Source organism: Vombatus ursinus, unplaced genomic scaffold (assembly GCF_900497805.2).
Source record: "Vombatus ursinus unplaced genomic scaffold, bare-nosed wombat genome assembly UNPS02014768.1, whole genome shotgun sequence".
In the NCBI taxonomy this organism is placed as follows: domain Eukaryota; kingdom Metazoa; phylum Chordata; class Mammalia; order Diprotodontia; family Vombatidae; genus Vombatus; species Vombatus ursinus.
The window spans coordinates 8,333,567-8,346,368 of record NW_020954546.1 but is presented as its reverse complement, the minus strand read 5'-3'; the positions used below and the strand labels follow the sequence as shown (position 1 = coordinate 8,346,368).

The 12,802-nt window shown below is 42.4% G+C and overlaps 1 protein-coding gene across 1 annotated transcript; it reads right to left on the bottom strand.

Moving 5' to 3' along the window:
* Window positions 1-489: 489 nt before the first annotated feature.
* ADIPOQ (adiponectin, C1Q and collagen domain containing) lies at window positions 490-11,719 on the bottom strand. The gene is made up of 3 exons (XM_027862317.1): window positions 11,648-11,719; window positions 4,676-4,906; window positions 490-1,920 (listed from the first exon to the last, which is right to left on the bottom strand). Exons 2-3 carry the CDS (start codon window positions 4,896-4,898, stop codon window positions 1,394-1,396), a joined length of 750 nt encoding a protein of 249 aa, XP_027718118.1. The 5' UTR covers window positions 4,899-4,906; window positions 11,648-11,719; the 3' UTR covers window positions 490-1,393.
* Between the last annotated feature and the right edge of the window lie 1,083 nt (window positions 11,720-12,802).

The window sequence follows — 12,802 nt, the reverse complement described above, 5'->3', positions numbered from 1 at the left end:
CTCGGTCCATATCAGTGGCACACTGTGAAAGAGTAGCCAGAGAAAGTAGACTGTTTTACCCCATGGGAGCTCAGACAGAAAGATATGAAAGGTAGAATACCACTGGTTACACTTCTCCTTGTTAGAAGCCCTGAGGAAATCTCTAGTGATTTCTTTCTGAGTGTAATGCCATCTTGAGCTTCTGACAAAAGGCTAGGTTTTTTCCTTTCCTTCCATCCTTTAAATTTAAAAAAATTATAGATTTTATTTTCCCCCAATTATATGTAAAAACAATTTTTAACATCTTTTTTTAAGTTTTGAGTTCCAAAGTCTATCCCTTCCTCCCTCCCTCCCCCTCCACGAGAAGGCAAGCAAACTGATAAAGGTTATACATGTACAATCATGTGAAACATTTCCATGTTAATCGCTTTGCCTTCCATCCTTTCTAAAACTTTCCCCCCAGAAATGAAGCTGCAAATAATTGATTTCCAAAGCTTTTATTTGTGCTAATGATGAGTTTAATTGTAGAAATGAGAATAGTCAAACATTTTGAAAAGGCAAAGAATAGACAAGCCTCTAGTTGTATCATTCTAGGTGTGTGCTTAGGAATTACCCAGAATTTAAAATGTGAGTCAAAGTCAAGGCATCAGTTTGTATACATTTATAGAACGCTATCAGCTTCTGCTTTGGTGAAAATCTTAGAAAAAGTATTAGTCCAGCAAGTTAAGCCTCAGTTTCCTCATCTGTAAAAGAAGAGGATTAGACTTATGGCATCTAAGGCCTTTTTCACTCTAGATTCATTATCCTGAGGAGGTGGCAGGTGTGGATATAAAAAAGAAGGTGACTATGTGGAAAGAGGCCAATTCTCTTACATTTTTTGACCTAATGGGAGAATTAGGACCAGGGGATGAAACTATCTTCTCTGAAGGGGAGTTGTTAGGTAAGGACATTACTCATGATGGCACTTGTTCAGATACGCCCATTGTGAAGAAGAGAAAATATTTCCTATTAGAAGGAGGCCTCAAAGTGGCCATGAATACCTGTCTTCACCTTTATACCAATCGCTTGACACTTTCTTGCATTCTTAGTGATTTTTTTATGCATTTAAATCTTGTTGCCCCTCAACTAAACTGTGAATTTCCCATGCGACTGACTACAAGTATAGCCTCATCCCTTATTTGTCTGTCCTACAACACTTGATACTGGGCTGGGCAAATTTAGGTAACCAAAGAGGCAAATTCAGGTAACCAAAAAATATATTGAATGAATGAATGAGTGAGTAAGTGAATGAATAAGGTTCAGTGTCTCCAATTAGGAAATAAAGCCAAACTCGTGGATAAAGTAGATCAGAGTTGTGAAAGTTGAGATTTTCTCAAAGGAGATGCTTGAGTGCATTCTCTGGTGTTCTCTGAGGTCAAGATTGATCGGCATCGTGATAAAGAAGGAAGCCGCTGAAAATGGAGTCATTAACGTTATCTGCATAGAGACCATTCTGCTCTCCATCCCCATACACTTGGAGCCAGACTTCCTCCCCACTCTCCAGGTACAATAGTACGGAGCCTGAGGCCTGGTCGACATTTTTGTCCTGGAATTGGTCGTAGGTGAATATGGCTGCCTTGTCCTTCCTGAAGAGGCTGACCTTCACATCCTTCATGTACACTGTGATGTGGTAGGAGAAATAATACAAGCCTGGGAAATTACAGCGGAACTTGCCGGTTGTGACATCGTAGTGGTTCTGTCCGTTGTAGAAAATCTTGGTGAAGCGGATGGGGACGTTGGGGACTGGGGCTCGGGTGGCCAGCCCAACGCTGAAGGCTGAGCGGTACCTGTCGGCTGCTTCTCCTGGTTCCCCTTTCTTCCCTGGAAGTCCGGGAAACCCCCTGGGACCTTCAACTCCTGGAACACCCATCTCACCAGTATCACCCTTGGGACCCAGCAGACCTGTTATATGAGAGAATATCAGTAGCCACAGTGAACTGGGCTCATTTCCAAATCTCATCCCAACAGAGCTCCTAACATGTCAAGACTCATGACCTCTCTAGCCATCATGGCAGAGCTAACTGGTGGAAGAAGATCCTTAAGGGAGAGACAACCCATGTCTTCTTCTCTGTGCCAGGCATATAGTGGGTGCTCAGTTAACATTTGCTTACTGATAACTTCTCTAGCCAATATCCTAGGAAAATGCCCAAAGAGGCATCTTTTATTATTGCCAAATTGATCTCTGCACTCCTTTCATCTCTTGTCTTCTTCACATGCATTCTCATCTCATTTCCTCTGCCTTCCTGTTTTCCTCTTCTTCCTACACCTCTCATTCATTCATTCATTCATTCATTCATTCATTCATTCATTGTCATCTTCCTGCACAAATTACATTGTATTTACTTATGAGGACATATTGTATTCCTTTGTATAATGTATGCTCTTTGGAGGCAGGGATGTTTCCTTCCTGTCTTTGTATCCCCAGGGCTACAAAATAAGCTAGACAAAATAAGTGCTTGCTATTAAATTTACTAGTCCATTCATTCAATCAACAAACATTTGTTAAATCCCTGCTGTGTGCAGAGCACTTGGTACTGGGGATGCACAGTTTAGATAGGATAGGCTGATGTTGTTTTCAGGTTGCCACAGTCAAAGAATTCAGCCCCAAGAGGGTGGCCTGTGATGGTGAGCGACTTAGTACTTAACTAGTCTGGCCCTCAGAAAGCAGACACAGTCTGTTTCCAGGGCTATACTCAAAGCCCTTCCAGAATGGGGAGATCTACATAAGTCATGGCAGGATGAAGTAAACAATATACAAAATGCCTAGAACGATATAAATGAAAACAGCACTAAAAGATCCCTAAACTTAGCTCAACGTGCAATCTCAGCTCCAGGGCATAGATCATACATTTAGAATTGGAAGGGGCCTCAGTGGTTGTCTAGTCCAACCAAGGTGGTGGAGTGACTTGCCCAAGGTCCTATGAGTAATGAGCGTCAAAGGCAGAATTTGAATGCAGTTCCTTTGATTTCAGAGTCAGCGCTCTTTTTTCTAGGTTGCATAGCCTCCCAGGGAGGCTTAATAGAAGGGAGAGGTCTAGGGCTGAGGAATGTTTCAGACTGTCAGATGTGGTCTCTTTGTTGACCGTTTTTTAAATGATTTTTCTTTGTTACAAGGGAAAGTTTAGTGGAGTAGAAGTGATGAGATAATAGGAAATGACTAATGTTAAAAAAAACATCCACTTAAAAAAAAAAAAAAAACCAGGTCATTGTGAGGAATGAGATAGAGAGTTCATTAGAATGAGTAGAAGGCTTACACTAAGAGTCAGCTGAGAATATCCATTGCAAATTTATACTGGGTGAATTCTACTCAATTTTGTAGGTTCCAGAAAAGCTCAGCACCTTGTGATCTCACTTCCCTTCCGTTGTCTACAGTCTCTGCTATACCGAATGGCATCGACTTGTGCTCATTTAAACACTTGCCTGTAATTATTCCCTAACTGTTTTGTGTGCCTTCTCTTTTCCTCCCAGCACCAGCACTGGGCTGACTGGACAGCAAATACTCATTGCCTGGACTTGAGCAAAATGGGATTGGATCCATAGAATAGATTGGAAAAGAGACAAGAGTTAGAGGATGTGCACGGTTGAGTACAGTCTATCCCCACTGCTAGGGAAAAAGATGCAGAGTGATTGTCAAACTTGGATCCTATTCCAGATTCTCCGGACTTTTCTGTGTCCTCACCAGCTGCCTTTTGACCCTGGAGATGCCTCTGCCTTAGCATCCCCTCCTCTGATTGGTGGGTCCCTGTCCAAGACCACCGGTTCATGATGTGCCCAAGACATCCGTGCTCACACCTTGTCCTTCGACCTTTCTTTCTAGCTTCCTCGTACATGAGGTCTTCCCTTATTAGAACAGAAGCTCTTTGAAGTTAAAGATTGTCTTTTTTGCTTGTATTTGTATCCCTAGTACTCAACGCGGGACCTGGAACATAATAAATGCTCTATCTAGCTATCTAGCTACTCATCTCCTAGGAGTTACATACGAAAGACTGAAATTGTAGTAACTTTCCCTTTAAGATCTGTTGTTCAGTTGTGTCTGACTCTTCATGACACCATTTGGTTTTTTTTGGCAAAGATACTAGAATGGTTTGCCATTTCCTTCTCCAGGTCATTTTACAGATGAGGAAACTGAGGCAAACAGGGTGAAGTGACTTGCTCAGGGTCACACAGCTAAGAAGTGTCTGAGGTCAGATTTGAACTCAGGAAGATGAGTCTTCCTGACTCCAATCTCAGCACCCTGTGCACTATGGCACCACCTAGTGCCCCCCCTCCTTTAAGATTACCTGCCACTTACTCTATGTACCTTGGAGGTATCTCTCTCATTCGAATGTAAACTACTTGAAGTCACAAGCTGGCTCTCCCTACTTTGTATCTCCAGGTTGCAGCGCAGTGCCAGGCACTCAGTAAGTACACAATAAATGCTTGTTGCTGAATAGAAGCTCCCGGAGGGGTGGGACCATCGTTTTTGTCTTTATAACTTAAGAAATGTTGATCGGTTGATTCTCAGTTTAAACTGTAGCTGTACGATTTGCGACAATGTCCACAGTGATATTCCACTTAACTTCATGCATGACCCTGATGCAGTCTCTCTAACCTGCTTCATGGAATTGCTCAGAAGGTTAGAATGAAACCCAGGAAGAGATATGGCCTTTGAGCTTACCTGCATCTCCTTTCTCCCCTTTCTCACCATTGATACCATCTCTCCCGTCCCGGCCTGGAGACCCATTGTAGCCAGGGTGGCCTGGGGCACCCCCTATCCAGTTTATGCAAGCCCCCTTGGGTGGTAAAGGTTGCAGATCCTCTTTGGAGTGGGTGGGCTCCGAGCAGTGGCACAACACAGCCAGCAACAGCAAACACAGCAGGGGACTGGTCCATGGTGCCATCACGAACCCTGGAATTCACATCCATAAACATCAGTGTTAAGAGGGGATGGGCGGCAACTAGGGGGCTGAGCTCATCTATGCAGGTGGCTTCTGAGGGTCTCTTTACAACCCTGTCAGCTCAGGAATGGGTCCAAATTCTTCCCACCCACCCACCCAACCCAGATCTCTATCTTCCTTGGTAAGCTTTCCCAGCTCACCCTGAATCCTTCTTTCTGATCTCCTACACAATGTACCACTGGACCATATGCTTGTCATTTATTGTTCTCTAGTCGTCTCAAGTACCTCAGTCTCATTTTTTAAATGAGACTAAATGAACTGTGAGCTCCTATGCTATGCCCATGACACTTAAGCTCAGGAATGTCTTGTTCACTCCACTTGTTAGAAGCCATCATGTATGAAGACCTTATTTTTCAAATATATAGAAAACTGAGTCAAATTTGTAAGAGCCTCAATTGATAAATGGTCAAAGGATATGAACAGGCACTTTTCAGACAGTAATCAAAGCTATCTATAGTCATATGAAAAAATGCTCTAAATCACTATTAATTAGAGAAATGCAAATTAAAACGACTCTGAGCTACCACCACACATCCATCAGATTGCCTAATATGACAGAAAAGGAAAATGACAAATGTTGGAGGGGAGGTGGAAAAATAGGGGCACTAATGCACTGTTGCTGGAGTTGTTAACTAATCCAACCATTCTGGAGAGCAATTTGGAACTATGCCCAAAGGCTATAAAACCATGCATGCCCTTTGACCAAGCAATACCGCTACTAGGTCTGTATTCCAAAGAGACAAAAAAACAAAAAGGAAAAGGACCTATATGTACAAAAATTTATAGCAGCTCTTTCAGAGGGGCCAAAGAATTGGAAATTGAGGGGATGTCCACCAATTGGGGAATGGCTAAACATGTTATGGTATGTGATTGTGATGGAATGCCATTGCACTATAAGAAATGATGAGCCAGGTGCTCTCAGAAAAACCTAGAAATACTTATAAGAACTGATGCAAAGTGAAATGAGCATAAGCAGGTGAACATTGCAGTCAGTAATAGCAATATTGTATGAAGATTTACTATGAATGACTTAGCTATGCGCAGCAGTACAATGACCCAAGACAATTCTGAAGGATTTATGATGAAAAATATCGTCCATCTCCGGAGAAAAAGCTGGAAGAGCCTGAGCATAGATGAAAGAGAATTTTTCTTTACTTTACTTTTCTTAGGTTTTTTGCTGTTTTCTTTCACAGATGACTCACATGAAATGTGTTTTGTATAACTACACATGGATATAACCTAGGTCAAGTTGCTTGCCTTCTCAATGAGGTGGTGAGACGAAGGAGGGAGGGAAAGAATTTGGAACTCAAAATTTGAAAAAAGAATGTTAAAAACTGTTGAAGAATGTTAAAAAAATTTTTTCCATGTAACTGAGGAAAAATAAACTATTAAATCAAAAAAAAGAAACTATCATGTATCAGCGTATCATGGATCCCTAGGGCACTACCCTGGAGACCTCCTGCCATGTTGATATTGAACCTTTACCAACTACTCTTTGAATTGGCCATCCAATAAGTTCTGAAGCCATCTGAATGTATTATCATCCACTCTCCATCTCTCTATCTTCTGTGCAAGAACAGGATGAGGTTTTATTGAAAGCTTTGCTAAAATCTAGGTCAACTATACCCACGGCATTCACCTCATCCGCTAGATTAGCAATACTGTGAAAATAAAATGTGACAATTCTAGCACGGCCTATTCTTGATGAAATAATGCTGGCTTCCTTAAATCACTAATTCCCTCTGTAGATGTTCAGAGCATGTTTCTAATGGTTCATTCGAGAATTTCCCCCCAAATCAAAGCTAAATTTATTCATCTCTACTTTGCTGACTGTTCCCTTTCCTTTGTTAGACATTACGATGATATTTGCCCTCTCCTGTCTTGTGGGACCTTGACTCTTTTCTATAACCTTTCAGATTACCAATGGTGCTCCAACAATCACATTTTCCCAGCTCCCAGGTTCTTTCAGGACCATCCAGGGCAGTCAATGAGGGCAGGGAGGTGCTCATGACCTTCTCCTTCCTTGGCTTAGATGCTGACCCTGGTTGGTGCTGGTTGTTTGCCATTTTGAGTTAAAGGGAATTCTTTGTAGAAAAACAGAACTGAGCGGCACTGCTTTGTCTCTTTTGCTAGTGCTGTCTTCCCATCCACCCCGAGCAAAGGGTTTTTCTTTTCTTTGATTCTCCTTTTTTGCCCATTATAGATTAGAGAAACCCAAAATAGGTTGGTTTTCTGTTCGTTTGTTTTGGTTTGGGTTTCCCTCGCTGGCTTCAGACTGGGCTAGAAGGTGGAACCAAGACCCTGCTCTTCTCCTGGGTCTGATTCACGTTGCTGCTGCTGCTGCTTCTGATTCATCGGCCTGCCCCTTCCCTTGTCCGTCCTGGATCTGTGACCTATAATTGTGCGGTGAGCGATAAGACTACTAGTTCATACCTGTGCCCACTGAGATGCCCTAGCCCGGGTATGGGCCTGGCACCTCTTCTTGCCCTCGTGCATAGCTTCTCCCTACCCGGGAATGCTCTCTATGTAGCCCTCTTCTGTCCAGACCCTGTCCCCAGTGTCCACAGACCTCTCCTGTCTCTGGTATGTCCAGCTGGTCTGGAGAAATAACTCCCTGGGATTTTTTCTTGCATTCCCCTTCAGGATTCAGTCCAGTGTCTTATCTAGATGTGTTTGGAGGAGTTTTGGAGGGGACCTCGCTGTATTGCATCTCTGGACCCCACCATCTTGCTTCTTTGCCTTTCCTTTGAGGGAAAACTAACCTAGTTAATGAGGGATAAGGCCTCAGGATACTGCTTCTCCCAGCCTTCCCTTCAATAAATCTGTGGCACTCTTTCCCAGAAATATATTAACCTTCAGTGGGAAGGGCAAACAGGTACAGGTCACCTATGTATATAATGCATGTGGTCAGCATACATATGTGGAGGGGCAACCTAATGCTGCTCACACAGTAGGGCTGCCACTGTTTTCCAGTAATTTCATTTTTCTCCTCTGCTGACTCAGCTTTCTGCTCTATGGTTTTCATCTGTATAATTCCCCACCGTTCTTTCTGCTGGACTCTTTTTGCTGCCTCAATCTTCTAGTCTGCATCTCAAATGTTACCTATTCCCCATAGTAGGAGTTGACTCTGCTTTCTCTCCCTTTTGCTGATAACCCAGAGGGTAAGCTTCAGCTGTGAGAAAGGCAAACTCTTAATAGTTGAGGACTGTGTGCTATAGTCTATAACACAGCCAGAGGACTGAGGGAAAGCAGTCTTCTTGCCATGAGGAGACAAGTCTGTCAGCAGACTCAACCCAGTGGCTGAGCTGTTTTAGAGCACAAAGCAGACAGGCAGCTAAGTAGAGCTCAAAAGTCCATCTTTTGTATTCACTTCCTCCTGCTAGTAGGATCAGTATCTCTGACCTGAGCCTCTAACTGATTTAAGCTTAGAAAGTACCTTTAAGCGGATTTCAGAAAAACCTGGAAAGACTTGCATGAACTGATGCTGAGTGAAGTGAGCAGAGCCACGAGAACATTGTACATAGTAACAGCAACATTGTGTGATAATCAACTATGAATGACTTAGCTCTTCTCTGCAATGCAACGATCTAAGACAACTCCAAAAGACTCATGATCCAAAGTGCTTCCATATCCAGAGAAAGAACTATGGAGTCTGAATGAAGCAGACTATTTTCCCTTTTTTGCCTTTTCTTTCTCACGTTTCTTCCTTTTTGGTCTGATTCTTCTTTCACAATGTGACTAATGTGGAAATATGTTTAACATGATTGTATATATAGAACCTATATCAGATTGCCTGTCATCTTGGGGAAGGGAGAGCGAAGGGAGAGGGAGAAAAAAATTTGGAACTCTAAATCTTATAAAAATGAATGTTGAAAACTATCATTACATGTATTTAGAAAAAAATAAAAAAATTCCCTTTTACATCAGTCAATTTCTAAATGCCAATTTGCATTCCTCTTCAGAGTTTCTGTTTTTTAGTTGGAGGGAGGGGAATTCTATTTTAACAAACCTCCAAAGGTCAGAAAGTCAGGTTCTTCTAAAGCACCATGGTTTCCCTCAGTTCAAGATCACCTGATTCTCTCATATATATGAATTAAGGGGGGTTGGGGGAAGGTGAAAAGAAATAGTTGCTGCTGCAAATCTGAAGATTCTCCAGCCCAGCTCAGATGCTTTTTTCTGAATTCTTGCCCTTTGCGCACAAGTGTGACTGGAGGTGAGCCTCCAGACTAGGAGTTACCCAGGTCTTCTCAGTCAAAATCCAATGTCCTTTTCCCTCTACCATTCTATTTGCACAGTCGTCCTCTCATTATTATCAAACCAGTCATAAAATAGGAAGATAAATAGAAAATTATCACACATTAGTTAGAGAGCTGGAAAGGGCCCTCTATTTTACAGATGAGGAAACTGAAGCCTAGAGAGGTTAAATGACTTGTCCAAAGCCACACAGGTTGTATGTGTGTGTGTATGAACGAGTGTGTGTGTGTGTGTGTATGTGTGTATTGTATGTGTGCATGTGCATGTGTGTGAGAGTGCATATGTATGTGAGTGTGTGTGTATGTGTGCGTGTGTGAGTGTATGCACGCCTGTCTATGCGTATGTGTGTGCACATGGGCATGCAGGGTTGAGGGGTAGGATTGAGGTCCTCTGACTCCACATTCAATGACCTTTCTTTCCCCAGTGTTTCCTCTCTGGAAGAATCCAGGTCTTTTCCCTCATCTCCCCCACTCCACCTTTTTAAAGAATGGTATCTTTTGTTTTCACATTGCCTGAATTTCCCCCCAAATCTCTTCCTTATTCTTCACCCTATGTCTTGGACACAGCACACAACCCCTTCTTTCAAGTGTGTGTGTGGGGTTTTTTTGTTTTGTTTTGTTTTGTTTTGTTTTGTTTTGTTTTTAAGGATTTTGCTGCTAATCACTCCAGGGAACCTTATATCAGGTCCTAAAGCAACATAGATTGAAAATTGCAAGGTGCCTCGCAATTTAGCATTCCTAGGATTGTGTTCCAGCCTTTAATACCCCCCAGCTTTACCCTTCTCAGGCTTGCTGGGGCTCCTCCTTCCAAATGCTGTTCTCAGAGTCACCTCAGCCCAGGGTGTTTATCCCTGTTCTCTCTCACCCAGATGCTTTGGGAGTTTCCTTGGAAATACTCCCTCCTGCCCCAGTACCAGTAAGTACCATCCAAATGTTCTTTCTCCCCCCACCTGAGGGCTATTTACAACTGGCCCCCTAGGCCCCAGAGAGGCTCACAGGGTATAATTTAGACCCATCCAGCCAGAGGTCGGATGAATTTACATCTCAGAGAAACTGCTAGGCTGGAGATTTCTAAATTAAACATCCCTTTACTTCAGGTGAGAAGGTCATCAGAAGTCATTTTTCCATTGCCCCACTCTTTTTTTAAGATGAGGAAGCTGGGGCCCAGAAAAGTTAGGCACCTTGCCCAAGGTCACACAGCAAAGCTGGGACGCAGAAGAACTCCTCCAGACTCCCAGCCCAGTGTTCTTTCCCCTTCGCCTCAATGCTTTGTGCTTTAGAAACTTCCGTTTTCCTGAAATTGTCCGAAGCATTTCTTAGCTTGAATTCCTATTTCATCACTTTCTGAAATGGAAACTTGTACAAATAGATGTTCTGATCAAATGACAATAGTTTACCTTGCCATGATGAGTGTGGATTTCATTTACCCTCCAGTGACTGGATTTGCCTCACAATTAGATTTATTATTAAAATATTGTATTGAGATATAGCTATATGTATACATATGTGTATAGAAATGTGTGTGTACATACATGTATATATACACATATGTGTGTATATGCGTGTATGGATACATACACAGAAGCACACGCACATATATGTTATTATATATACATATATACATATATATGCATATATATATATATAATTTTTTAAAGAGTGGGTTTCCCTATCTTCCTTAGGCTAGAAGTTTAAAGGCAACTTATGGACCCTCATGGGAGCCTCGATTCATACCTACGCTCTGTTTGCTCAGCTTCCTACCTAGGCTGGTTCTCCCCTCCTTTGGCAACCTGCTGGCCCTCCTCCCCTAGGAGTCCGCCATAATGACACAGGTCTTTATTGTACACCTGATTGGATTAGCCCACTGTGTCTCAGAACACTCATGCTTAAGAGATCTCCCACTTCTCCTGGTGGATGGGATTACAGGTGTGCACCACCATGCCTGGTTGATTTCTGTTTTCATATCAGTTCATGGGCTCATAAGTCTGGAACCGGAAGAGACCTCAGACGCCATCTACTTAACACCCCCCCCTCTTATTTTATAGATGAGGAAACTGAGGCCAAAATAGGTGCAGTCCAAAGTAGTGGTACCTCAATAGGTCCCGAGTTTTGCTCCCAGTTCACCAGGAAACTACAGTCTTTCCTTCACTTTACCTACTGCCGGGGTTCTTAATCTGTTTTTGTGTCCTGGTGGTCTGGTGCAGTCTATAGACTACCTCTCAGAATCATTAATTCATATTAGAGATTGATGCTAAATTTCAGTTAGAGGTTAATGAAAATAATGATATATTTTTTTTTCCTTTTCGAGTTCACAGACCCCCTCCCCCAAAATCTATCTACAGACTCCAGGTTAATAACCCTTTCCCTACGGTCTCCCATATTATCATTACTCAGTTCTAGCAAAAGCTGCAGGTTCCAGAAGTCCAGAAATAATCTTACCACCAGTTTGCTTTTGTGCCCGGCTTCCTGGCTGGTCAGTTCAGATGTGTGGAGGAAAGGAGAATGGGGCCACCAACCTGAGACCTCTAGAGGTGTATGATGCTGTCTTTTATACTTTTTTCCCATTGGTCCACACATTTGGAACAAGGTTCACCAATTAACTCCCATCAGCATCTGGGTAACTGTTTCAAACCCAGGCCCTTGGGAATCTTGGTGTAATGCTCTGAGAAAGAGATGGTGTTGACTTAGCAAGATTTAAGCCAGCTGAAGCGTCCTTCTTGGAATTCCTGTTGGGATTTTGGTAGGGCTTGTAGACCTCTGGGTTCAGTTGGCTGGGGCTACAACCTTACAACAGCGCCATATGGTTGAGCAAGAAGAAAACATCTTTTTAGTGTGTATGGGGAAATTTTGATTTTAAGTGCTCTTTCCAAAAGAACCACAAAGCATTCATTTCACTCTGAGTGTTTCCTACAGAAACCTATTGACCTACTAAGAGACTTCCCTGAGCTTAAAGAGGAGGTAAAAACCCTGGAGTTTTCCAGGTTTAAAGGAACTTGGGAGTGAGGGAAGAAATATGACACATATGGGCCTTAGCTTCCTTCTTATGCTTGATCAAATCATAATTTAAGTATAATACGATGTTTCAGAGAGATTCATAATTCATCAAGTCCTTTCCTGCTCACCCTTGTGTGCCTAGCTCTCTTCTCATTTTTTTGTTTGGAGTAGCCAAGAGGGGACATGATTCCAGGTCTTGAGAAATTTTCAATCTTTTCTTTGTGATGAGGCAAGATTCTATCGGGCAGGGGCAGCTAGGTGGCTCAGTGGATAGAGCACCGGCCCTGAAGTCAGGTGGACCTGAGTTCAAATCCGACCTCGGACCAAACACTTGACCCTTACTAACTGTGTGACCCTGGGCAAGTCACTTAACCCCAATTGCCTTAAAAAAAAAAGATTCTATAGGGCAGGCAGCTGAGAGGGTAATTGTTAGGAAATAAAATGGTTTTTAAATTTAAAAAAATTTATTGTGAACTTGGCAAGCATTCAACAAACACAAACATTTCAATATATGAAGAAAAAGAAAGAGAAATATGTTTCTATAATTTAATTTGTTCTTTTTAACAAGTACATATATATACATATATAATATATACACAT